Source organism: Chelmon rostratus, chromosome 19 (assembly GCF_017976325.1).
Source record: "Chelmon rostratus isolate fCheRos1 chromosome 19, fCheRos1.pri, whole genome shotgun sequence".
In the NCBI taxonomy this organism is placed as follows: Eukaryota; Metazoa; Chordata; class Actinopteri; order Chaetodontiformes; family Chaetodontidae; genus Chelmon; species Chelmon rostratus.
The window spans coordinates 22,268,012-22,292,562 of record NC_055676.1 but is presented as its reverse complement, the minus strand read 5'-3'; the positions used below and the strand labels follow the sequence as shown (position 1 = coordinate 22,292,562).

At 43.1% G+C, this 24,551-nt stretch overlaps 2 protein-coding genes across 5 annotated transcripts; both read left to right on the top strand.

The window, feature by feature from the left end:
• The first annotated feature begins 370 nt into the window (after positions 1 to 370).
• On the top strand, positions 371 to 8,691 carry dab2 (DAB adaptor protein 2). 4 transcript variants are annotated; one of them, XM_041960573.1, is made up of 15 exons: positions 371 to 556; positions 3,128 to 3,396; positions 3,509 to 3,648; positions 3,892 to 3,990; positions 4,086 to 4,217; positions 4,333 to 4,416; positions 4,719 to 4,745; positions 4,831 to 4,881; positions 4,990 to 5,052; positions 5,823 to 6,446; positions 7,015 to 7,144; positions 7,252 to 7,851; positions 7,953 to 8,092; positions 8,185 to 8,274; positions 8,371 to 8,691. In XM_041960573.1, the coding sequence occupies exons 2-14, from the start codon at positions 3,258 to 3,260 to the stop codon at positions 8,254 to 8,256; spliced, it is 2,301 nt and encodes a 766-aa protein (XP_041816507.1). In that variant the 5' UTR covers positions 371 to 556; positions 3,128 to 3,257; the 3' UTR covers positions 8,257 to 8,274; positions 8,371 to 8,691. The 4 variants fall into 4 exon arrangements, with proteins under 4 accessions (XP_041816507.1, XP_041816506.1, XP_041816505.1 ...); XM_041960572.1 differs by having other exon boundaries at positions 373 to 556; positions 3,132 to 3,396; positions 8,182 to 8,274; XM_041960571.1 differs by having other exon boundaries at positions 373 to 556; positions 8,182 to 8,274.
• A 1,240-nt stretch (positions 8,692 to 9,931) lies between these two features.
• Positions 9,932 to 23,339, top strand: zgc:162472 (uncharacterized protein LOC553495 homolog). The gene is made up of 29 exons (XM_041960863.1): positions 9,932 to 10,021; positions 11,295 to 11,497; positions 11,582 to 12,209; positions 12,330 to 12,433; positions 12,589 to 12,654; positions 13,456 to 13,617; positions 13,827 to 13,960; positions 14,062 to 14,156; positions 14,273 to 14,327; positions 14,445 to 14,579; positions 14,730 to 14,978; positions 15,061 to 15,124; positions 15,213 to 15,393; positions 15,477 to 15,583; positions 15,666 to 16,056; positions 16,232 to 16,366; positions 16,760 to 16,796; positions 16,903 to 17,016; positions 17,115 to 19,557; positions 19,695 to 19,855; positions 19,972 to 20,156; positions 20,772 to 20,823; positions 20,935 to 21,088; positions 21,174 to 21,312; positions 21,402 to 21,435; positions 21,530 to 21,619; positions 21,709 to 21,943; positions 22,022 to 22,310; positions 22,392 to 23,339. Exons 2-29 carry the CDS (start codon positions 11,301 to 11,303, stop codon positions 22,506 to 22,508), a joined length of 6,753 nt encoding a protein of 2,250 aa, XP_041816797.1. The 5' UTR covers positions 9,932 to 10,021; positions 11,295 to 11,300; the 3' UTR covers positions 22,509 to 23,339.
• Positions 23,340 to 24,551: the final 1,212 nt, after the last annotated feature.

Below are 24,551 nucleotides of genomic sequence, written 5' to 3'. Positions count from 1 at the left end.
GAGAGAACAGTGACACAACAGTAAAAACAGCAGAACAATGAGCTGAAAGAAGCCAAAAAGCTGCATAGCAACCTGTGAGCAACCCTTTTTTATGCATAATCATTTGATCTGCTGTCATAAAAATATTGATCACAGCTGCTTCAATGAGGCACATTTATGTCAAATCTCTGTTTCTATCATGCTGTATGAAACCTAATGTTTTTTAAAAAAATGATAAAATAAGTCAAATGTGTTTGGCAATGGCACAATATGAACACACTTCGTGACCCACTTTCTGCAGGCCCTCGTCTATGTTCGTGCGGGAGGCGTGAACAGACCGCCCCCCTTCCAGCGCGCAGTGCGCCCGCTGTCAGCCAGCGAAGGGTTAAACTGGGAGTTTGCAGCAGTCTCTCCTTTCTGTCCACGGCATTTAGCGGAAAACATCTGACTCCTGCTCGTTTTCCGAAGCCGTGTTCGGTTGGACTCATTTTGCGCCGGAGCCGCGGAGGCATCACGGGAACAAAAGTCGCCGTTTCTCCAGCAGGATTTCAACATCTTACTGCGCGCTTTCCCACTGGTAAGTGCGACTTTTTCCATCCATGCATTCATTGAAGAGCCACCGAAGGAGTGCAGGTTGTCGCTTCGCAGCAATTTCAGAAATGTTTTTCTCAATGCGCCTTTAAAAACTCATAAAATGACTGCAAGCAGGTTTGAGAGAGCTGCTCTTCACTCTCAAACAGACTGAAAATCAGTTGTTCTTCCATTAACTGCAAACACTTTTCTCCCTCTTCAGCTTCCTTTGCAGAAGTCTCTCTCTGTCCAGCTGCAGCCCCGTGAACAAACATCATTTTAGTCTGGTTTGCAACAAGTTTTAAAGTTGCGTCTCTTTCCACCCACTTCCATATCTATATCCCAGTCTGAGTGCAAAACACTCTTCATTTTGTCTGAAAGTGGTTGCATGCCCTTTGTGTTCACAGTGGGCCTGTGGTATTTCACCATCTCATTCACTTGCAGACTGAGTCATTCCCTCTGATTTCCTCCAGATGTGCAGTAGTTTACGTTTCCTGATGGCTCTGGATTGTGACATTTCTGCCCTTGCGCTGCAGTTATTCTGCTGACAAATATAAATTTACGCTTCTTTTGTGTGACTAAGTGTTCCTTGTGTGTTTGTGACACGGCTGGATGTCCTGCATCTGGCAGCGGTGGTGGCTGCCTTCTGTTGTTAAACTGTAATCCTTTAACTCAATGAACAGCTGACATTTCACCCTTTTTATTAGCCCCTTTCCTCCAGCTAGTGGGACTCTGACACCGCTGTGAGTTACTGGACAAGCGCAGTCATGTGTCACGCTGGTGTAAATGGAGCATCAACAAGTGTTTAGCGTTGTGTCTTGTTTTTCTACGCTTCCCAGCACAGCAACAAAAACAGCATGTGCGTCCCTGCGCCTTGCAGGAATTTAAATGTCACCACGGGGAACCAAACATACCCTGCTCGTTTCGTTGACTTCAATGCTGGTGATGGTGGATGAAATCAAGTTTTTATTGTTTTACAGCTGAGCAGTAGCTCTTGTGGATTGGAACTGCAATTAAAATACATATTTAATGAGAAGACATCCTCAATTTAAAACCCAGCTTTACGATCTCTATTTTGAAGAGGTGCTTGTTTACATTCTGTGTATACTTGTGTCAGGCTCATTCATAGCGAGGTAACAGCTGGCACTAACCTGGAACGCACTCACTGACCTTTAAAGTCCCCATCTGTTATCTCAGCTTGTATGGCCCCCCATTTCCTTTATGAATCAAACAAATTTCCTGCCTGATTGATAACCACATAAGCAACACCTCAGGACCGGACTGTTTTTTTTTAAATTTGCATGATCACACAGGTGGATTTCTGCTCGTTTTACCTTGATTCCTCATTATCAGCGAGGGAACATTGAGGGTAAATGATCGTTCCAAAGGCTCCAATTTCCGTTTGTAGTTGCTTAGCTGGGCATCACGAGATTTTTTGCTCTGCTAGCGTAAGATTAACCTCAGGTAATTGCTCAACCTTTGCCCACTTTCAACCTTTGGTCTGTCCTACAGTATTCACAGCCTCTTTACACCGATATTCTAGCCAGTGCAGCCTCTGGAGCTGGTCCTAAAGGTATGTATGTCCCGCACAGAGCCGTGTTTGTGTTGGTTTTATTCCAGTGGCTTTGCAGAGCGGGACTCCTTTATGGATTCTTTTTTTTGTCTGGCTGAATGCATGTGATTGTTACCGCTTTGCTGCGATTGTTTGATTCATCAAGTGACTAAATGGCATCAGTGATGTATCCGCGTTAAATAAGTTTGTGTATCTAACGCAGCGGAGGAGAAGTAGGTGAATCCCAGCTGCTGCGTCGTCCGCTGCGATCCACTGCGGTGTTGTTTTTGTCTCATGTGACGTGGCCTTGTGTTTCCTGCACAGTAAATGCAGAGGTATTCATGAGAGATGTCCAGCGCGCTGGCAGACGAGTTGATGATGATGTTTTTTTATGATGATGATGTGCAGATGTAGGACTAACATGCTGCTTCTGAGCCACAGTTAGCACAGCTCACTGAATTTGGATGGAATTTTTATGGGTCTGACAAATCACATGATGTATGATTACAGTGCTTAATGTGCTTTTCTTTGTTTCTTTCTTTTTTGTCTGTGCAGTTGTAGTGGCACCTCGTTATTTGTCTTTAATTGTCCTCACTAAATAAAGCCCAGTGGCAGGAGACAGCAGATTGAAGAGGTGCAGGACCTTTAGGGCCTTTACGATAATTTACTCCTTTAAAGGGCTGAACAACTGACGCAGCATGTGTAAAGCAGGGTTAAAGTGTATTTTTTCTGTTCTCATGCTTATGAGTTTATGGCTCATGTGTCGTCTTGTGCTTCTGTCAGAAGGGTGTTTCTGTGGTCGTAAATGATACTGTGGATTGTTAAAAAGTATGATTGTTTATGATGTGCAAAACAATATTTTCTGCAGTTACATGCAAAACCTTTCTAGCAGTAACAGCTCATTGCAGCCCTTTAGTGTCTGATATCTTGCAGTTTCACCAGGAAAGAGTGTGTATTAACGCTCCCTGTCCTTCTCCTTTTTCTCTCTCACCACACGCACTGTCCCACTTCGCTTTTCTGCTCCAGGCAGATAGCAAGAAGTATGTGTGGGTGTTGAAGACTCATCAGTTCAGTTTACCTCGCTGCCTCTGAACGTCGAGCCGCCGTCTGCCTTACCCCCGACTGTCCACTCGTCCAGTGAGGCTCGCTCCACACCATGTCTGCAGAGGTGGAGAACAGCACTCCCACCCCCGCCGATCCCAGCATCGCACCCCCATCGACACCCACCGCCTCTAACACCCCTCCCACCTCCCCTGCCACATCCAAGGTCCCGTTCAAGAAAGAAAAGAAGAAGGGTGAGTGGAGGAGGATGATGATTGTGATCATGCCATGATCAAGACATTGGATTGAATTTCAAGATTTTCTGGTCTTTCACTGTAGAGCTCATAGTTTTATTTGTTTTCGCAGTCCCAGAAAAGACAGATGAGTACCTGCTGGGCAGGTTTAAAGGGGACGGTGTGAGGTACAAGGCTAAGCTGATTGGCATCGATGATGTCCCAGAAGCCAGAGGAGACAAGATGTGCCAGGACTCCATGATGAAGCTTAAGGTGCAGCATGGGATCTTTGACTGTGCACTGCTGTCTTTACAGTTCATGAAATATATTAAGGAATATTCATTAATAATGTGGTGGGTGTTGTGGACACAGTGCTCGGCAAAGGCAGCCTGATTGCTGCAGACGTGTCCTGGCAGCAGAGGGCGACAGTGTGCACAAATTGCACAGATATTAATTAGAGTCATGTTTTGTTTACTCACAAAAAGAGAGCAACAGGTATTATTTATTTTGCTGCAGGGTATGGCGGTAGCTGCTCGGTCCCAGGGTAAACACAAACAGAGGATCTGGGTCAACATTTCCATGTCGGGCATCAAGATCATTGATGAGAGATCAGGAGTGAGTTCTGCCAGTTTCTTATGAAGACAAATCAGCGATGAAGTTCATTAGGTTTAGCTTGGCCTGCTAATAAAACTTTTGTCCTTGTAACTCAGGTGATTGAGCACGAGCATGTGGTGAACAAGATCTCCTTCATCGCCAGAGATGTAACAGATAATAGGGCGTTTGGATATGTGTGTGGCGCAGAGGGGCAGCATCAGTTCTTCGCCATAAAGACCGCACAACAGGTAGCACCCACTCCCACGTTCACACTCTGTCACAGGTGTACGTACCGCAAACGACTGCAAAAACGACAAAGACCAATGAGCAACAGTGAAAATGTGCCTCTCCACCCCCACACAGGCAGAGCCCCTGGTCATCGACCTGAAAGATCTGTTCCAGGTCATCTTCAACATGAAGAAGAAAGAAGCAGAGGCCTCACAGAAGGTAACTGTTCAGAGGCGTCTGACTTTACACTGGAAGGAGTTTTTTTTTTTTTTTCTTCAAAAGCTGGACAGTGAAAACATTTTCTTTCTGAAAGAAAAGCGTTTTGGTGTGGTCGTCGGGGAGGGTTGACAGGGTACACGCTGTACAGCATGTACAGTGCCTCCTGAATGTCAACACTGCCTCTCTGTGTTCTTTCAATGAATCACATCTTCAGACATTCCATTGAAGTGATGTGAAATGACACATGCCTCGCTGAATTCAGAAAATAAGTGTGGGCATTAACAGTCCGCCTCTGTTTACAGGGTGAAAATGGCAGCACTGTGGTTGAGGTAAGCACTTGGGAGCGCTTGTTTTCGTCAAATAGTTCCTCTAACTTTTCCCTCTTAACCTTCTGCTTTTCTGTGTTGTTTTCAGAATGGAAGTGATGCCTTGCTAAGCGTGGACGGTGAAGTCAAAGCCGCCCAAGTACGAATTTCTGCTCTCCTGTGTTCGCAGCACAACATTGAACAAAATGCAGTTGATTTGTAGTAGCTGAGTAAATACAGTATGGTTCTGTCCTTTTCTGACATCCAGCCAGTGGAGCAGCTTGACCTTTTTGGAGACATGTCGACCCCTCCAGACATCCAGGCTCCAAATGTAAGTGTGGTGCCACAGTGTAAAATGTCCCCTTTTCTGGGCAACATGATGGGTTTATACTTAGTCGGTGACATGTAGCTGCGTATTTACAGTTTTTATCTTAATTAGTAAGATTTTTTTAAAGCCATAAAATAGTAATATTAGCAATATGATTCACTACATGCTGCTTCTTGATCTGAAATAATGTGTGTCAGAAAATCATGGCTCCCCTGAGCGCCACTCAGCACCTCCCAGATCATTCCTTGTGTGTGAACTCAATTCTAAAAAGGGCCATTTTTGTGTTTGGATATTGTTTAGAAGTTTTTAAATTATAGATTTCAAAATTAATTCAAAAAGGAAAGGATCTTTTTAAGAATTGAGTTTATGGTTCATGTATTCCAATCTCAATGTTGTTCATTAAACTTTTAAAGCTGCTGCAAGTGGAATCTATGAAAGAGACGTTTGTGTAGACTTTGGTGACACCTGCAGTCTTGTAGTGGTAGTGTTTTCCATCACTGTTGCTGCGTTCCAGCTAAACAAGCTAGTGCTGACTTCAGCATGTTTATATAAAGTGCAAGACAAGTCAGTTAATTTAGTAACATCAGAGTATGATTTGCCATTAAAAAGTGATGTTTTGAGGCAAAGATTCTACCGGTAGCAGCTTTAAATTTCATGTCTTTTCACACCATGTGATTCATTTCTCATTTTGTTAACAAATGTGTTTTTCTTCCTCTGCAGAACTGATTCATAAATCTGTTTTTCTCTCCCACTGTCCCTCTCATGTTAACCAGGACTCTAATGATATTCTCTTGCTGGACTTTTCTGCTGAAGTTGACAGCAATCAGAATTGCATAAAGGGAAACTCCTTTGTAACTTCCTGTGCCGCTGACCGTAGAGCATCTCCCCAGACAGAGAATCCCTTTTCCTCAACATTTGGCTACTTTCCAACCCCAGACACTGACCCTTTCAGAGATGACCCCCTTTCTAAATCACCCACTCGGTCGGCACCCGATAATTCACGCATCCCCCTCGCCACCGCTCATCACCTAAACAGCACTGCTGGCACCACCAGTAAGACAATTATTAACGGTGGTTTGAATGGAGACTCTGAACACCTCAGTCAGCAGATAAATGGGTTATCCAGTAAGACCATGATCCTCGCTCTCAGTAATGGACAGTGGCCACTAGGGGGCAAAATAACTCAGGGCAACACAATTACCATGATCGACGGGAATGAATCTGGACCAGTTCTCTCAACCAAAAACCCATTTTTTGACGCATCTTTGACAACTGGCCCTGTCTCTAATGGCATAAACCATCACCCGCAACCCCCAGTGACTCATAGCAAGGACTCAGTAGTCATAAACCCGCCTCCACAGAGCTCTAAGGCCGGACGAGGTCGAAGGAGTGCAAAGGTGAAATTCCACAGCTAAATGAATCACAGTACAGTTGCATGTGTGATGCCTAAAAATGGGTTTTATGCACATTTTCCGGAGCACAATTAGTTCGCTAACACCTCCCTTTCTGAGCATTTGGGTTATGCATTTGGTGTCTGACACGATATGCCAAAGGATGCATCTGGTTAAGATGCAAGGCCTATGACAAAGGATTTGCAGTAAAGGGCTTGTAGTGTGGATTTGTTCTGTCTTTATGCATGCACCGGCGGTCACGTGCTTCTCTATCTGGCTTGAATAAATGACACTTTGACTATGCTGCTGAATCAAGTGAACCCTTTGTCATCTCTGCTCCTAATCTGCTTTCTAACATTCATGCTTCAGTGATAAAAGCACGGGTAAGTGGCAAAGCATGCACATGTATCATTGTTCAGGTAAATACGGTAGTATTTATATCTAACTATGTAATTAAAGTGAATAATTTGTTGCTGGATTGGTGTAATCTTAATTTCTACATTATAAAATGTATAAAATGACATCAATGTGGTTCAGCTATACTTCATGTTTTTGCTTTATTTTCCATGAATAGTCCACAGCAAGTGACCTGTTTGGAGCAGAGCTGTTTGCTGCTCCTGCTCATTCTGAAGGGTCATCTGCTTCAGTTGACCTTTTCAACAGTGCACCAGCCAACTCCACTCCCTCCTCCATAGCTGCTCTGGGTAATAAACAAGAGTGGAACTTGGTGTCTTATCCACATATTCAGAACCTTTTTTGGGGTTGCTTTCCATTTCCTTTAAATTTTCATATTCCTTTTCATTCTATTTAGGGAATCTTCAGTTGGGTCCTCCAGCTACCACAAGTATCCCCGCTGCAGGCATGTGGGCAGCCTCCACTGCAGCACCCTCCATGTTCCCCATGCCAGGAGTGACAGCTCCAGGCCCCGGGCTCAGCTACCCACAGCCATCTGCCTTTGGTGGTCTACCCATACCACCTACAGCTTGGGGCCAGCCAATGCCATCTCAGTTTGCCCCACCTTTATCCCCACCCCACATCTTCTGCCAGCCGCCAGCAGCCGCGCCAGGCTGGGGTCAGTCGACCAACCCCTTCCAGCCTGGTCCATCACGCCCCCCTCCGAGGCCACCTGGTAAGGAGGCCGCTCCTAAGATAGAGAACAGTGCCTTCACAGCTTTGGACCCCCTTGGAGATAAAGAGAAGAAGACTGGAAAGGACATGTTCAAGGACTTCCAGCTCGCCAAACCCCCTGCCATCCCAGCGAGGAAAGGCGAGCTAGGGTCCAACGCTGCTCCAACCAGCAACAAGGAGCAAGGAGCATTCGATCAGTACTTTTCCAGTAAAGTGGGCGTGGTGCAGGATAGTGCAGATCATGATGACTTTGATATCAATCAAATGTCAGCAGTCGTTAATGGTAAACTGCAGTGCATGTTGTCAAAATTATGCAAGCTAACACATGTATGCCGGTGAGATTTGTCACTAATTGTGCGCTCTGTGGTCATATGCCTGTTTCAGATGTTCCTAAACCAGCTCCTGCTCCAGCTGCAGCTCCGAGCTTTAACCCTTCTGCTCCCAGTGCAAACAATCAGGACATGTTTGATGAAGCATTTGGGGCCCCAAATTCCAGTCCATTTGGAGTGCCGCCCGTAGCCATGGTACAGAGATTCACGAAGACACATATTTACACTACGTCAAGCATCGCAGTAATCATTTGTAATTTTGCCCTTTTCTCTTAATCTTATAGCAGACAGCTGCTGTTGGTCAGTCTTCTGGTTCAACAGCTGCTTTTGGGGATCCTTTTGGAAATCCCTTTGCCTGACCGTAACTTTGTCCATAAGTAAGTATGTGTTCATATTAGTTTATTCCGTAGCTTAATTTATATATACACTATTCTCACACTCACTTTTTGTTTATCTTCTCTTTGCCCTAACAGTTGAAATGGAGCAAATGGAGAACTTAACATCAAATAACATCCTCGGGACGAGCTGCTACAGCGTGTGCAAGACAATCCAAATGATGAACTCTTCTATCTTTTGTCCTTGACCCACCCTTCTTTTACACCTCCACCTCTGATGTTGTTTTTTTCTGTCCAATCAGTAGTTCCCTTATTTCTAAAGACCACTGATCTAAGAAGTAAATGTAATGTCATGATCTGCTGAAGAAAGAAATGTGGTGTGTGTGTGTGAGAGGGCACGTCCATAGAGGTTCACTGCTGATGCTGTCTGTGTTGAAGAAATAAAATAATTCAATCATACCGCTGCAAGGTGTTCACAAGTCCATCGCCTGCTTCAGACTGAGTCAGTGAATCAACAGTTGTCGGCTGGAGGTTCAACAGTCAAACAGATTAACTGTAGGATTCAATAAATGGAAGGTCAGAGTTCTGGCTGCAGCCCCAAATGCTGATGGTGTCTATCTTTGTTCTGTTACCACTCTGTTTCTGTAGGATATGTCTGTTTATTGCATATTATATCATTTAGACACATACAGTACATACAGTAGCTGGTATACAGTATACAGTAGCTGCAATTTCCCATCTTGGGATTAATAAAGTATATCTATCTATCTATCTATCTATCTATGAGATACTTCTTGGATGAACCATTGGTGAATGTATTCACACGAGAGAGAAAAAAGCCTTGTAGCGGCTCAGAAACGTCCATCTTTATGAAATAAAAAAATATCATGTAGTTTGTGCAGCAACCTTTTAAAAATAAGAATGTTCAGATGTTCAGATACAATACCACAGTGTAAAATGTTCTATTACTAATAGAAGTCATGCAGTCTAAATTTTACTTAACTTAAAGTACATTGTGTCCCCTCTCAGTCTTCATTATCATTATATTATTCGCTAATTCTAACTGATGACCTGATGTGCAACTGCTCATCACTTTTGTAGTTTGTTGAGGTGGAGCTAACTTTGACTACTTTATGTACAGTTGAGTAGTTCTTGTCACTTGTATCGGTGTGTCATATTCAATAAGCTCACCTCTGATTTCATATGCACCATTTTTATTTACAAAGTAACTAACAAATATCTGTCAAATAACATTTGTGGAGCAAAAAGTATATTTGCCCCTGAAAGTTAGTGAATTTTAAAGTATAAATTTGCTTAAAATGGAAAAAAATTTAGATGAGTACAAGTATCTTAGCATGGCAGTACTTAAACAGTATTCCACTTGAGTAAAATGTATTCACTTAACATGCCACCAGTGGTCATTACATACAATTTAACAACTTTTACTTAACTTATAAACACTTTTACTTTTAATAGAGTATTTTTAGATTTGTGTATTTTTATTTCAACTTAAATAAAACACTTCAATACTTCTTCCACCACTGAGTATAACAGTTCCATTGTAAAGCTCAGATTACTTGAGAGAAAAGGCCAGTTTTACCTTTAAACTGTATGATCTTACCTCATCCAGCTCTTTGACTACATTTCCCATAACCCCTTTCACTCACGAAGATAACGTCACGTCACGAAAAACATGGCGGATTAGTGTGTGCATGGGGTCCTCTGCTTGTCACCCGTCGTCGATAAATGAAATCTTACTTCTCCCAGCAAACGACATTTTCCTGAGCAGGTACGTCGTTACCCGCAAAATAAAACGCGTATAAACGTAATGAGATTATAAATGAAGGTTACTTAGCTTCTCAATATTCGCAAGAGGACGGTCCAAGTCGGAAGGACTTGCATACTAAACATGTTGACATGCGAGTTTGAGCCCAGCTTTGTGCACTTTTCCGCTTGTTTTTGTCCATGTTTGACCCGTTTTTAACGTCTTCGATTCTTTTAAATAAAGCGCATTAGTTTATTAAACCTCTGGTTATTTATTTCGGGTTTTCTTTATTTTCAGGTTTGACTAACGGCTTCTCAGCTGTCAGCGTTACTTGGTCTGTCGAATAACGTTAGCCGACAGTAACATTCATTGGTTTTTAGCGTCGTTACTGTGATTAGCTAACGCGGTGCGTAACGTTACAGTTACAGAGCGAAAAATCGTTTATAAAAGATATTTAGGTGCTGCTACAAAGCCCAGTTAGTGTTTTACAATTACTATTTCTTTTGTTTTCACTGTGCTTGAATTAGCAATACTAATTAATTCAGTACGTTTTTGAGAACATCACAATATGTTTTATCCCAGTATTAAAATCGTTTTTGTAATTGAGTAAAAATGGCCATTTTGAAATGGAATTTGTATCAAAATCAGAATCAGCTTAATTGACCAGGTATTTGTACACATACAAGGAATTTGACCTCGGTTTAAACACTGCGCTTAATGTACTTCCATTGGACAAAAAGACGGGAAAAAATACTGAACAATAACAACAAGTGGTGCAAAAATATTAAATAAACATAAAGAACGAACATTTACAATGTGCAGGTATTATGTTCAGAGTGACAGTGAATGATGAATGTAATTTTTTTATGTAAAGAGCAACTGTAAGTGTCAAATACATGTAGTGAAGTTAAAGGTATAAATTGCCATAGAATGGAAATACTCGAGTAAAGTACATGTATGTCACAATTGTTTTAAAAGTACTTGAGTAAAAAGATGCTCCATCACTGACAAATTCACATCAAAACTCTGCAGTTCTCATTTGTTTCAGGTGATACAAATGACAACCAGAAGAATGTGCAAATTTGAAATGACAGTCAGTACTGTATTTGAAAAGATGAATGTAAATCTATATAAAGATGTCTAGAGTCTGCAGTAAATCCTACATTCGTGCAAGGCAATATGATAATTGTGACTGTAAATCAGGACATCAGTTTACTTTTTGTACTTTTGTACTTTTTGGTTGTAAGGTTTTACTGTTGGAATACTGAAGCACCTTTGACTTACTGTGTGTTTTCAGGACAAAATGTTTCGCCGGTCAAGATTCAGTATTCGGCCCAATGTCGGTCCTGTAGGGAGAACAGCAGCGACACCTCAGGAAGCCCCTTCAGTAAACCAGGAGGCCGGTGAGACCCCCAAAGATCTCAGTGAGAGCAGCACTGCTACTGCTGTGACTGATAACAAGTCTGTTGTCTCCCCATCAGAAAAACCTTCAGCCTCAGGGTGCGTAACAAGCATTAAATGGCCTCTAAAATGCATTTTACTACTACTTTTTTATGCATAACAACTACTCTTCCTACTGTTTAGGGATGGTAATGACCAAAATGGGGAAGGTACCAGCTCCTCAGCAGCAGTCCAGAGAAGGAAGCGGTTTTCGATCAAACCCAAGGTGGCCCCTGGCCGCCCCTCCACCATTGCTCGGAAGTCCCCTGCCAAGGCAGTCTCTGTTGAAGTCTCAGACCTTGACAAGCCAACAACGTCCAGCCAGGCTGAGACTCCAGCAGCCCCTCCGGGTCTCCAGTCTCCAAGGCGACGGAGAACTTCAGAAGACAGCAAGCAGCCCAAAGTGCAGCCGAAACCCACCATCATCCCTTCTGACAGTTCAGGACCTGCAACTGTTCCTCCAGCTGAGGACTCACAGGAACAAACCCTTCTACCAGCGGACTGCGGCAAACAATTAGAAAGCTCGTCAGGCAGTCAAATTCAAGAAGTTCCTTCGAGATTACCAGATAAAGTGCCCCCCTCTCTGCCAGACAGAGAAGCTATTGAGATATCAGAGAAAGCCAAGACTCTAGTGTCATCTAAGAGTGGACTTTCGCTGTCACCTCCGGCGTTCTCCTTGAGTAGACTCCTGAACGATCCATCAGACTTACAGAGGATTGCAAAGGCCCAAAAGCTCAGAGAGTTGCTCAGACAGGAGATGCACAAAGAAAAGGTGAGGCACTTTCTCTCATTCTCTTCTCTCTCTATGTTCAGTAACATGTTGATTAGATATATATCGTTACACATATCTTCATTCATTACATTAAAAGTCTGTTATCATTTCATGTTGCAGAAAATCAAGAGAGCTAAGGCCCGTGCAAGGGAATATAGTTTAGATCCTGCTAAAATGACCATGAGGGATCTTATCCGTTACCTACCGCTGTCTAACCCCATGTCGTAAGTGTCATCTCTGCAGTTAAATTAAGCTTGTGTAACATTTAATCTTTACCTCCAGAGATAATGTTTTCTTTCAATTATTCTTGAAGTTATTTGACACAAAGGTTTTTTTGTGCTTCCTTACCTTGTGTGACTCTAATTTGCATTTTTTCCAGGTCTAGTTTAGACGACAGAGCTTCGGAGAATGAGACTGTGGTCCCACCTTCTCCAGGAAGAGAAGTGTGAGTTTATCACTTCTATTTTTATTGATGTTGTACATAATGTGGAACAAATGATCATTCTTCATTCTGACTTTCCTTATCATACTTCCACAGTATTGAAAATGATTTGATGGTTTTGTAAATAAGTCTAAATGATGGAATAGTCTGGATAATGCATTTATAGTACCCTGCATCGATTCCTGCAATGCAGAAAACACAGACCGAATCCTGGAATTTGGTAATAAAGAGGACTCAAAACGTGGAATATCGCAGAATTTGTCAAAATGTGATCACAATGTATAAAAATCAGGGTTTTCCATAGCATTATAAATGCTGTATGTAGCATCTAAGCTGAATGGATGGGGAAAAAAAAACTACGCTGCTATGTTTTGTTGTCTCTCTCATGGACACACACACACACACACACACACACACACACACACACACACACACACAGTGTAGCCTCCATCACTGAGAAGGTTGCCCCTGTCAGACCCACTTACCTAGTGTGTTCATATGGAGGCTGTACTGCAAAAGATCCTTTTAATAAAAATGTGTTGCATCATATTCATTGATATTCATTAGATATTCAGTATGGTGGATCATCCACTACGTGATTTGACACTCTTACTGATGACAAAATGCGCTTAAATCTTGAAACAGAATTCAGAAAATGGAAAATGTGGAATGTGGGAAGAATTAAACAAATTCTGGAAGAAGTAAAAAAAGATTTTTACAGGGCCCTGCACAGCTTTCATTTACGTGTGGACATCATTATCAACCCCCTTCCTTCTGCCTGGTGTTTGTATATAATCCCTGCAGGTCACCAGAGAGAGCGCAGGAGCCTGAAGTCCCCTCTACAGCTGCAAGCCCGAGGGAGGGGGAGGGAGAAGAGGAGGCGGCAGAGGAAGAGCAGGAAGAAGCGTTCATGGTTCCTCAGGTCAAAGTAGCGGAGGACGGCTCGCTGATCATCGATGAAGAGAGGTCAGTAGATTCTTTCATAACATGTATTTATTTAGTTTTTCATTACCTTGTTAGAAACTGGCCAACAATGTCTACAAATGCATCCACAGCATCCTCCGGAGAAGTGTCATTTTTTTTCCTTTTAATAAGAACATAGCTACATCATTGTGATATTGGAGATGCTGCAGTCAATTGTTGGCTTAATCATATCCTCTCAACCTGTGTCTCAGCTTGACAGTGGAAGTCCAGCGAGCCAAAGGGCCAAACCCAGCTCAGGATCGAGACCCTATCTTTGAGCGTGGCTCCACCACAACCTACTCAAGCTTCAGGAAGGGGACCTATTCGAAACCCTGGTCCAATGAAGGTTGAACTGATAATGGATAATAGGGCTAAATTATGACATTTTTATAGCACACATTTTCCTCTGACGTCCTCATGTCATGATTGTTTGCTGTTTTCCACCAGAGACGGACATGTTCTTTCTGGCCGTTAGCATGGTGGGGACAGACTTCTCCATGATTTGTCAACTGTTTCCTCACAGAGCTCGATCAGAGATAAAGGTCAGTGATGAATACACATGTATATATACTCACATTTATACAATGTGATATGAAGAAGCAACACTGCCTCACACAAAAGGTTAGTTTGTATTAATTGCATTGATCTAAACTTTCAGAACAAATTCAAAAAAGAAGAGCGAGTGAATGCGTGGAGGATTGACAAAGCTTTCAGTAAGTGTTCAGCCGGACAGTATGTTTAGAGGTTGAATATAACAGGAATTTGTTGAAGTTCCCTGTGCAATCTCTGTTTTTATTTTGATGCAGCATTTACTGTTGACTGTTTTGTAGGAGAGAGGCGCAAACTTGACATCGAGTATTTCTCTAAGCTGCTTGAGAAGATTCTGGAATTTCAGAAAAACAGGAAGAAACTCAAGTCACTCGCTGATAAGAACTCCCCCAAGAAGCGCAAGAGAAAGGCAAAGGGTAGCTGTCCCTCCATGCTTTTAAAATTATTTTTAATACTCAATGAGTTTTGTGTTTTTACTTCATAACTTAAATATTATTCTGGTGCACAGATTTAACAAGTGTTCTTCATGACTTCAGTAATCCTTTCGGTTCTAATTCCCCCTCCAGGCAAAAAGGCTGCAAAGAAGCTGAGTGATGTGGAGGAAGAGGATGAGGAAGAAGATGATGAAATTCCTCACGAGGAGGAGGAGGAGGAGGAGGAGGAAGGTGAGAAAGAGAACGAGGACCTCTGCAATGAGGGAGGAACTGCTGCTTCTAAGCCGAAGAAGAAACGCAAACGGAAGAGTAAACAGGACGCTTCAACTGAGGAGCCAAATGACAAGAAAAAGAAAACTGGTGAAAAAAGCAATGAACAAGGTACAGGAGCATTCATTTTTTTCCCTCAAATTTTTTGAAGTTTCTCTTTGTGCTTAGTTTTGTTTTGCATTCATATGCACAGATGAGGCCTGCATTCCTGAAGATGCTGAGGCAGCACTTCCAGAGGACCACACAGACCCAGACATGTAATGAACCTTGTAAAATGTTGTTTTTTAGTATTTTGTATGCATCTTCGGTCGCCATTAAAATTCTATATTTTGTCCTAATATTCAGGTCTGGAGAAAGTGAGAATGTGAATGCAGCCAAGGAAACCGCAATCAAGCCAGCTAAACTCTCACGAGGCAGAGCACCAAAACCACTGCTGCATTTGGGCCGGAAGTGGGGTAAAAAAGCTCCACCACCTTCCACAGATAAAGGGGACGAGACAGTGAATGATGGAGCCTCTGATGAGCAGGTTATTATTTCAGTATCAGAGCATCATCAGAGCTTGCTACGCATTGTTACTTTGCCTTACTGAAAGCTATGCTAACCTTCTAGGGAAATAAAAATGCGTCACCTATACGGCAAGTCAATAAGAAGTCAGCTGATGATGACATTTCCTCTGAAGAAGAGGGTGGAACCAATCAACCTCCAAGACCTACCAGGTACATATTTCTTGTTTTCACATATTTCATTGCTCCCATTTTATCAAAGAGTTGTTCCTCAGTGTGTGATTGTGTTTTGTAGGTATGGGAGGGTTCCCAAACCCACCAACCTCTTGATTTACCCTGCCAAAGATGATGCACAGTCCTCTGCATCTGAAACCACTGGTGCCTCACCAGCGGGGCCCACTGCTTCTGCTGCCAAGCCTAAACCCAAATGCACATCAAAGAGGGGGAGATCATCAAAGCCACAATCAGCCCAAGAGTCCAAAAAGCCCAAACTAGTCACCCTCAGGGCCTCTCAGTCAGATTACAGTGACGAGGAGAGTGAAAAGCAGTGGGAGGAAGAGGAGGTGGACGAGGAGCAGCACCCTGCATGTAGCTCCACTAAGGACAGCGTTGCCCCTGTGTTTGTGCCTGCCAGCCTGCGCTCGCCACCTCCTGTGATTTCAGAAGTGGAAGAGACCATGGAGGAGGTATGAGAAGCCGTTTCCCATCACGTGTTGCACTGATACGTACCACCCATTCATTTTATTTTCGCATAATTCTTATAACAAGCATTTTTGTGTTTTTTGCATTCATTTTTTTGTGCATGGTTTTACATTCCATAATTCAAACCCTCCACTCTGACTTCCCCCATCCCACACGTAGCTTGATATCTTGGCCAATATGCCTGATGTGTTGGGCATCTCCCAAGATGCTCTGTGCCCTGATGCCACATGTGAGCTGGCACAAAATGAGACAGGCACAGCTGAACCGTGTGAACATCAGTTGGACCTGCTCGTTGTAAGTGTCCTCTGCCTGAAATATTGTGTCAGTGAAAATAAACCATTATCCCCAGTTGCACTCCTCATTTTAATATCATTTTTGAGATCTAATCTTAAAAATAAGTGTGATTTATCTGCATAGTTTTAAATACAAAAGAGCCAATATTGCTAAAATGCAAATCTTATTTTGTTCCGGTATCTCCCTCTTTTTTAGTGTATGAGCTGGATGGACTCATAGCAACCTTTTTTGTATCTAGATGTAATCGACTAAAAAGATGTAGAACGAAAATGACAAAGAAGTGTAACTGGGGCTCCTATAATGTGTTTTCCATAAACATCTCATCCTTTCACAACTAGTCTGACTTATATGGGAAGCTTTTGATGTGACTGATAATGTTTCTTTCCCTTGCAGGATGTTATAGACTTCCTTTCTTCAGATCACACAGAAGGTATGTTGAAGAGGTACCCTGAGTAGCTCCCATTGGAAATCGTGTATATATATTTCTATATAGAGTGGTCTCAAAATATCAATTTTTCTGGGTCTTTTTGCTTCAGTGTGTGAAGACGATGGGTACAATGAGGCTGCTCAAACCCTGTTGGCCATCGGCAACCTGGCTCACCTCTCTCAGTCAGCTCAGAATCAAACAACCATACCAGATCACACAACAGGTAAAAGAAGCCACAAGATTCTTTAGATTGGGATTTATTTCATTTGTTTTAGATTAAATTACAATAAATCTGTAATGTGGCATTATTTTTAATTGCAGAAACAACGTTGGTCAGTGTGGACGAAACCAAGCAACCACATGTTGATGTAGAGATTGCACAAGAGCCTGCTGCACAAGAGGAAGACTGTGCTACTCCTTTTGCAACTCATGGTCAAGGAGTCACAGAAACACCAGAAACTGTTGACACTGTGGAGCTACAAAACACCACAACTGACGATGGTGACATGCCCATTACTGAAACCAGCGATCAGAAGACTGGTCCTGATATAGATCCTACGCCTCAGATGCAGTCGTGTCCAGAGAGTTCAAACAAAAACTCTCCACAAACCAGGAAAGGACGCCTATCCAAGGTGAAACCAAAACCTAACCTAGGCCAAGCCTTAAGAAGTGCACATTCAAAATCCCAACCAGAGACATCAACAGTAAAGACAAGTGTAGATGCCTTTGGTCTTTCTCAAGCCACTGAAACACAAGAAACCCCTAAGATGGAAAACGATAGTCCAAATTTGCCAGTGGATGAAATTTCTTGTATAGAAGTCAAACTTATAGAAGGGCCATCTGGCAGTCAGGAGATGTCTTTGGATGTTGTGAAATCAGGTGAAGCAGCATCAGATCAGAGTGCCTCTGAAAACCAGAGTCACTGCTCTTCTGGAACCCTGTTTGAACCCAGTCTGGAACAGGCCACCGGAGACGCAACTAAGACTAGTTGTCATGATCTGGTGACATCCGTCACAGCAGTCGCAGAAGGGACAAACGTAGATTCAGCTCCAGTCCAACAGAGCAGCGACCATCCTGCTCCATGTGTCACACCTGCAGAAGACTTAACTGTCAGTCAGAAAGAGGAGAGTGAAGCTGGATCTACTCGCCAGACCAGAAAGAGTCGATTCCAGAAGGTCAAACCAAAACCCAACCTGGCACAGACATCAAGAACTGTACATTCTAGACCTGAAACCACAAAAGAGACCGAAGAGAAAGACTGCAACCAAACTCCAAAACCCAAATTCCATAAAATAACAACAGTAGATGCTGAAGCTGAACCAACTGGCTGCACCTCTCCTGAAAAACCAAGTCTAAGCACTGGTCCTGCTTCAGATTTGATACCATCATTTGATTTAGGCTGTAGTCTTGCACCCACAGAGGAGCTGTCTACAACTGATGGGGAAAAGGCAGCTGTTGGAGTTGTTGGTCAGATAGAATCAGGCGCAGCAACGTCAGACCAGAGTGCTTCGGAATACCAGAAATTACCTGAAGCCCAGTCTGAACCCAGTAGGGAGCAGGCCTTTAGAGACATAAGGCCAGCATCTGAGTCCACAGAATCACAAGTTGGACAAGGGTCAAACATGGACTCAACATCTGTCCAAGAGAGCAGCGTCCATCCTGCTCTGTGTGTTACACATGCAGAAGAGTCAGCTGTCAGTCAGAAAGAAGAGATTGAAGCTGCATCTACCTCCCAGTCAATGAGAGGTCAATTAGAAAGAGACAACCCCAAACCCAGCTTACCGAAAACATCAAGATCTGTGAGGTCCAAACCTGAAGCCACAAAAGACCCTGTCATGCACATGCAGCTTGTGGAGAAACCCTCCAGACCAACCTCACAGCCTCACAACACAATAGCAGACATAGAGCCAACTTGCAGTTCCACCCCGCCTGGAAAACCAGGTCAAATGAAAAGTGCTGCTTCAGTTTCAGTACCATCACTGGAATTATGCTCTACTCATAAACCCACGGAGGAATTATGTTCAACTGAGGGCCAAAAGACAGATGTTGGAAGTGCACCAGACTCAGAGGGCTCAGAACAAAGTGTACCTCAGACAAGGCGACGCTTTCCCAAGGTCAAACCCAAACCCAATTTGGCATCATCCACAAGAACTATACAGACAAAGCTGAGGTCAAGTGACGTCAGTAAACCCTCTGAACTGTGCCATATGGACACCTCTACAAATGTAACCTCAGAACAACAGCCTGTGGACAATAGCACAGAGAAAGACAACAAGCAGTTGACATCAGCACATCGTTCATTCCACACAGAACTTCTCAGCTCCACAAAGTTAGGACCTTCAGAGTCAGAGAAGCCACTAGACAGCACAGTTGATGAGGGTACGTCATCCGATGGTACTGTCATAGCAATGTCTCCAGTTGCTGAGAATCCGACTGTGTTGACAGACTCAGTTCTTGACAGTAAGAGCAGTGAAAAACCAGTTGAAGGGGAATCCACAGCGGACGGGGTGGAGGCTGGACCTTCTTCTCAGTGGGACTGCAAACAGGACTTGAACATTGGAGCAACAGAAACAAATAACCAACCGACAGATGATCCAACTGCAATTTCAGGAGATGGTTCAACAGATTCAAAGAGTACATCTGTACTCTCTACTACAACACAGTCCACACCAGATCCAAAAGAAAGCACTCTGCAGCCATGTTCAGTGGATGACCCAGAGCGACAAAGCTCTGCCACTGAAACGAACCAAACGCCTGCACAAAGGTAAGACGTGATCTTATTTTCCTGATTCTGTCATCAAAAAGATGTAACTGTAAATATTGTTGTCATGTCTTATTTGCGGTAATGTTTTTAAGCAATTGTTTGTTTCTACTGTAACAGAGTTTGTTTTCCATTTAAAGCACTGATGATCAGGAGTCAGAGTCAACTGATTCTTCCAAGTTCTCAAGAAAAGCTCCTCAGACTCGTAGAGGCCGGCTTGTTAAACCCAAACCCAACCTGGGACGCAGCAGGGACCCTCCACAGCCCCAACAAGTCCAGAATATAAAACAAGCAGGAGCAGGTTTGACACCTTTACCTTTAAAGATCCCTTATCTGAAAGAATGCTTAGCAGGTATTCAGGATTACTGTCATCTATGCGTCTGCAGCATATTGTTTAGCAATAATGTTTCTCCACAGATTCTGGTACTCGCTCGGAGGGTATGGATGCTTCAGCTTCCCTGCAACCTGTGTCTGAAGTCCGACCCGATGTTCAGGAACCAGCAGAGGGAGCTAGTGAGCAATGTAGCAACCTAATCCCCCCTCCAAATGTAGCTGGATTCTCCCTGAGCTGTGAGGCACAAGTACCTGACAGTTGTCCGCAGGTAAGATATTAATCAATATCAGAATCGGCTTTATTGGCCAAGTATGTGTGCACACAAATGAATTTGACTGGTTTAAACATTGCACTCAGTGGTTTAACATGTGACACCAGCCACCAAGTTTATATTGTTGTTGATTTAATTAAACAAAATCCATATATTTTAAATCAGCTACAACAACTGAACACAGTGCATTAAAGTGAGTAGAGTTACAGTAGCCAAAAGTAATAGATAAATAGTTGAAACATCCAGATTCAGTTACTTCAAGTAGTGGAACAAATGCAAACTTAACAAAAAGTTATTTCATATAACTGAACTGTCAAGTTTAGGTGGTTTTATTGTCAGCTAATAATATCCACTTTTATACTGTTCTATAACATCCAGTTTAAACTGTTCAAATGAGCACATCTGGAACATGTCAGGTGTTGATGATGAAGGGCTAATTAAGTTAATCAGACAGAGCTGTGAGGGTAGGTCTGATGTAGTACCAGAAGAACTAACTTTACACAGAGTCATTGCACCGATTAGCAGGACTCTGACCAACCGTGTGGTGTGAAGCTCTTATCAAATTTATGGATTAGTCCTTAAATGTGCTTCTGATTCTTCTCACAATCCCAGGATGCTACAACATCCAGTACAAGTCATCCAGGTCTCGCACTGTTTCCAGACAGTAAGTCAATCAGAGATCACCTTCCACTCACATCGGTGTCTTTTGTACTGTGAGTTATATACAGTATAGCACCGTGGTTCTGGCTAAAAGCTCTCTCCCTCTGGCTCTCAGTGCTGTCGGTGCAGGTGCCTTCAGATCCAGATGAACCGTTTTTCATCCTCTCTTTGACTGAGATCCCGGTGTGTTCATCAGGGGAGGTGGTGGACAGCGTGTCTGAGCCCCTTTCTTATCTTCCTGCAGCAGACGCATCGGCACAGCAACAGAGGTTAGTCCTGCCTTTTATCAGCCCGTCATGCAGGCGTGGATCTGCTTTTGTTCCGTGTCTGACTGTACAACTTTCCTCACCTCAGCACTGTTCCTGGAGAGGGTTTGGAAACAGTGAGAGATGAGGCTCTCTCTAATGCCACTCTGCCTGTGTCCACGGAGGAGAGTGGTGGGACAGGCCTCATAAATGTCAAAGACACTGCACCTCACCCAGCTGCATATATAGTAAGTAAAGTTGTACGGAAGCAGTTGTAGCTGCCATGTGATTAAATATCTGTATTTGTCACACGCATTCTTTTTCTCTCACACAACAGGGTTCAGTCATGGAGAATCCAGTGGATCCACATGGTAGAGTGAAGCCACCATTCTGTCATTTATTTAAACTAATGCTTAATGTCATATTAGAAACAGTAAATGTGGATTATTTGTTTTTATGGAACAGAGAGTTCTACAGTCCAGCCAGAGACTATAGAGGATAATGAGACTGAGCGTCCATCTACAAAGCAGAGACGAACGGGCTCTGGAAGAACAGGTGTGCAGCAGATAAATACGTACTCATCTCATGCACTCTCTGCAAATTGGACATCTTTTTCATCATGTCCCCGTTTGTCTTTGAACCAGCCAAACGGCAGGTTAAGCCCAAAGCTCCGACAAAGAGACAAGCCAGGAAGACCCCGGCTGCCAAGGGAGCGGCGCCAATCCCCATCCAGGACTCTGAGGACTCAGAGCTTCCCAGGCCCTCTGTGCAGAAAGGAAGCGATTATACAGACATAGAAAAGGAGACTCAATCAGGTGGGAAAGACCCTGAGGATAGCAGCTCGAGAGCACAGAAGAGGAGGACCGGCACACGGAATAGGTGAGGAAGGAAAAAAAAGTCCTTTCATATCTATCAATTGTAATTTAATTTTCATATTTATTTTCCAATACCTGACAGAAAACCCAAAGACTTCCCTTCCTACGTCTCTGAGACAAACAACACTGCCCCTTCAAAAAGCACCAAAGCAGCGTCTGAGAGCCCTAAGGTCAAAACTCCACATGCAGCAGGAAAACAATCCACGCCAGCACCTGTAGCCTCGACGTCACATGATGTAGCTCCCACACCGGGTCCGTCAGGGCCAGAGGAAACCCACTCAACACCCTCGACCACAACAGAGGTGGACATCGACCAGCACAGCCGGCTGTGCCCAGACCCAACTCCTGCCATTTCTGCCTGCACAGCCGAGGTGAGGAGGGAGCAGAGGTGGATGCTGCACACCTCCACGTAGAGTCGATTATAGCTCAGCTTTTGTTCTTCTGTGTTGCAGGTTGCAGTTTCTCAGCAAATTGACAGCAGCATGGACAGCAGCTCCAACGAGGACGAGCCCACCAATGTGTCTCAGTACTTCTTAAGTGACATTTTTACAGACGTGGAGGAGGGATAGAAGCCATAGAGTGGTGGAGTGAGAGAGGGAACTTCCCGTTTTTAGAGTTTTGTTGTTGTCTGTAAAGGTTAATTTATAACTAAAAGTTCTGTTTTGTTTTTACTGTCCGTTTTAGTAACGTCAAATCACATTTACTGGACTGAAAAAATGCATTTTCACTTTCACAAGCACTTTGAATATGTACTGTTTCAGTTTGGTTCAGTGTTGTTTCAGTTTGCCTTTTGCAGCAGCCAATAGTTCAGATGGTAAGTCTTGAATTGTACCCATTTATTGCCAAACCACTGGCAAATTTGCTGTCACCCAAAGAGGTGGCAGCTTTTTCCCAAGTACTCATTGTTTCAAGCCTCAGCTTCCCTGACTTGGTTATCAACTACCTGTGAACATGTAAATATTGTACAATAGCAAACTTTTTGACTTTTTTCACATGTGTTCTGTTAACAGACCACACGATTGGTCTCAGGAAGAAAAAACAGATGACTTGCCATCATGTACAGTTGCATGTTTAAAGGCATTATCTTTTTAACACCTCTTTAATAATCCGCTCTAATCTGAAACATTTGTTGTAGGGATGTATTAAAATTAACTTTTTTAGTTCAGTTAATAAAACTGCAAATTCAGCCCATGCAGAGCAGAGGTAGGCAGACTTCAGGGGTTTTTTGTACTGTATATAGTGTAGATGAGATGATGTTCAGTGGTCCTTGTACAGAGACGCGGCATTCAGATTATTTCATACTTGAAGCGAAAACACGTGAAGTCTTATCTACCTTCAATGTTTCATTAGTTCATCGAAAGTAAAATGTGGAATGATTGAAGATCTGAATAAAATAGATTCTTTCACCAACACTTGATCCAGTCTTTCATCGATAGTTTGCTAGTTTTTTGAATGTCGATGGGTTTACTGCCTTCTGATGAAACTCAACATTTGAATAATTGAAGTGTAAATCAGACATCACCTGTAGCCGTCAGCTGCCAGGTAGCTTCCACACTGTAAAATGGTGGAATAATTGTGCTCCATTTGTTTAACAAAATCATTGGCTGTATTAAATGTGCAGGAACTTTTTCCTCATGTGTAATAGAAACACTTTTATTTATTTAACTCTAGTGCTTTTTTAAACCCGGTCTGTGCCTCTCGTGTAATGCTATCAGATTAGCCACAAAGCAACTACAACCAGTTTTAACATATTTTCAAGGTGTTGCTCTTTTTCTGAATTTAAACAAAGTAGCCAGACATGACAAGTGTGGTAATACATGAGAGGCGCGGACTGAAGCTGACGCTGTATTGTGACATACCAGCAGGATTATAAACCTGATCGTAGGGCTGGACGGTGATCGACCCCAGCCGTTAAGAATGTCACGTGTAACTTTGGATACTGACAAACGGTTGTGACGTGGTTGTTATCCCCCTGTTGCGATGAAGTCTTCTCTGACAGAACTCACACGGGACTGAAATGTAAGGCCGCTGACTTTTGATGAGCAGCACATGGCAAACAATCACTGCCTTCACAGCCCAGGTGTGCATCACAGAAGTTCCCTGGCTAGAGGAGCACTGCTGTATAAGCTTCTCAACCGTTGTAAGTGAGTTTGCTGCAGGATTGCATTGCATAGAAATGTACTGGGTCCAATCCACATACTTTACATTTGGTTCCAGATTCATAGAAACTCAAGAAACTCAAGTACTGCATGTTTTTGTAAAGCTAAAAGTACATTTTATTACAGTTAACTAGTAAATGCTGTTTACATTTTACAGAAACTACTTTAGATTAAATACCCTTGATTTATTGTACTTCTTAGGCTAAATAAATATCTGCTTTTAATGTGTTTTAAGATAGGCATGTGATTGCATGTGAGAATGAAAGACTCTAATCCCTCATGCTGCAGCTCTCTTGTAGTGAGGCTTTAGAGTGTTTTGATCTCTCTGTTGAGTAACTAACTGCTCTGTCTGCAGGTCCAGTCCAACACTCAGTGAGATTAGTCAGTCCACTCACTGTACTGCTGACTGCACAGAGACTGGAGCAGACCTCCAAGGTACCGCAGACAAGGAAA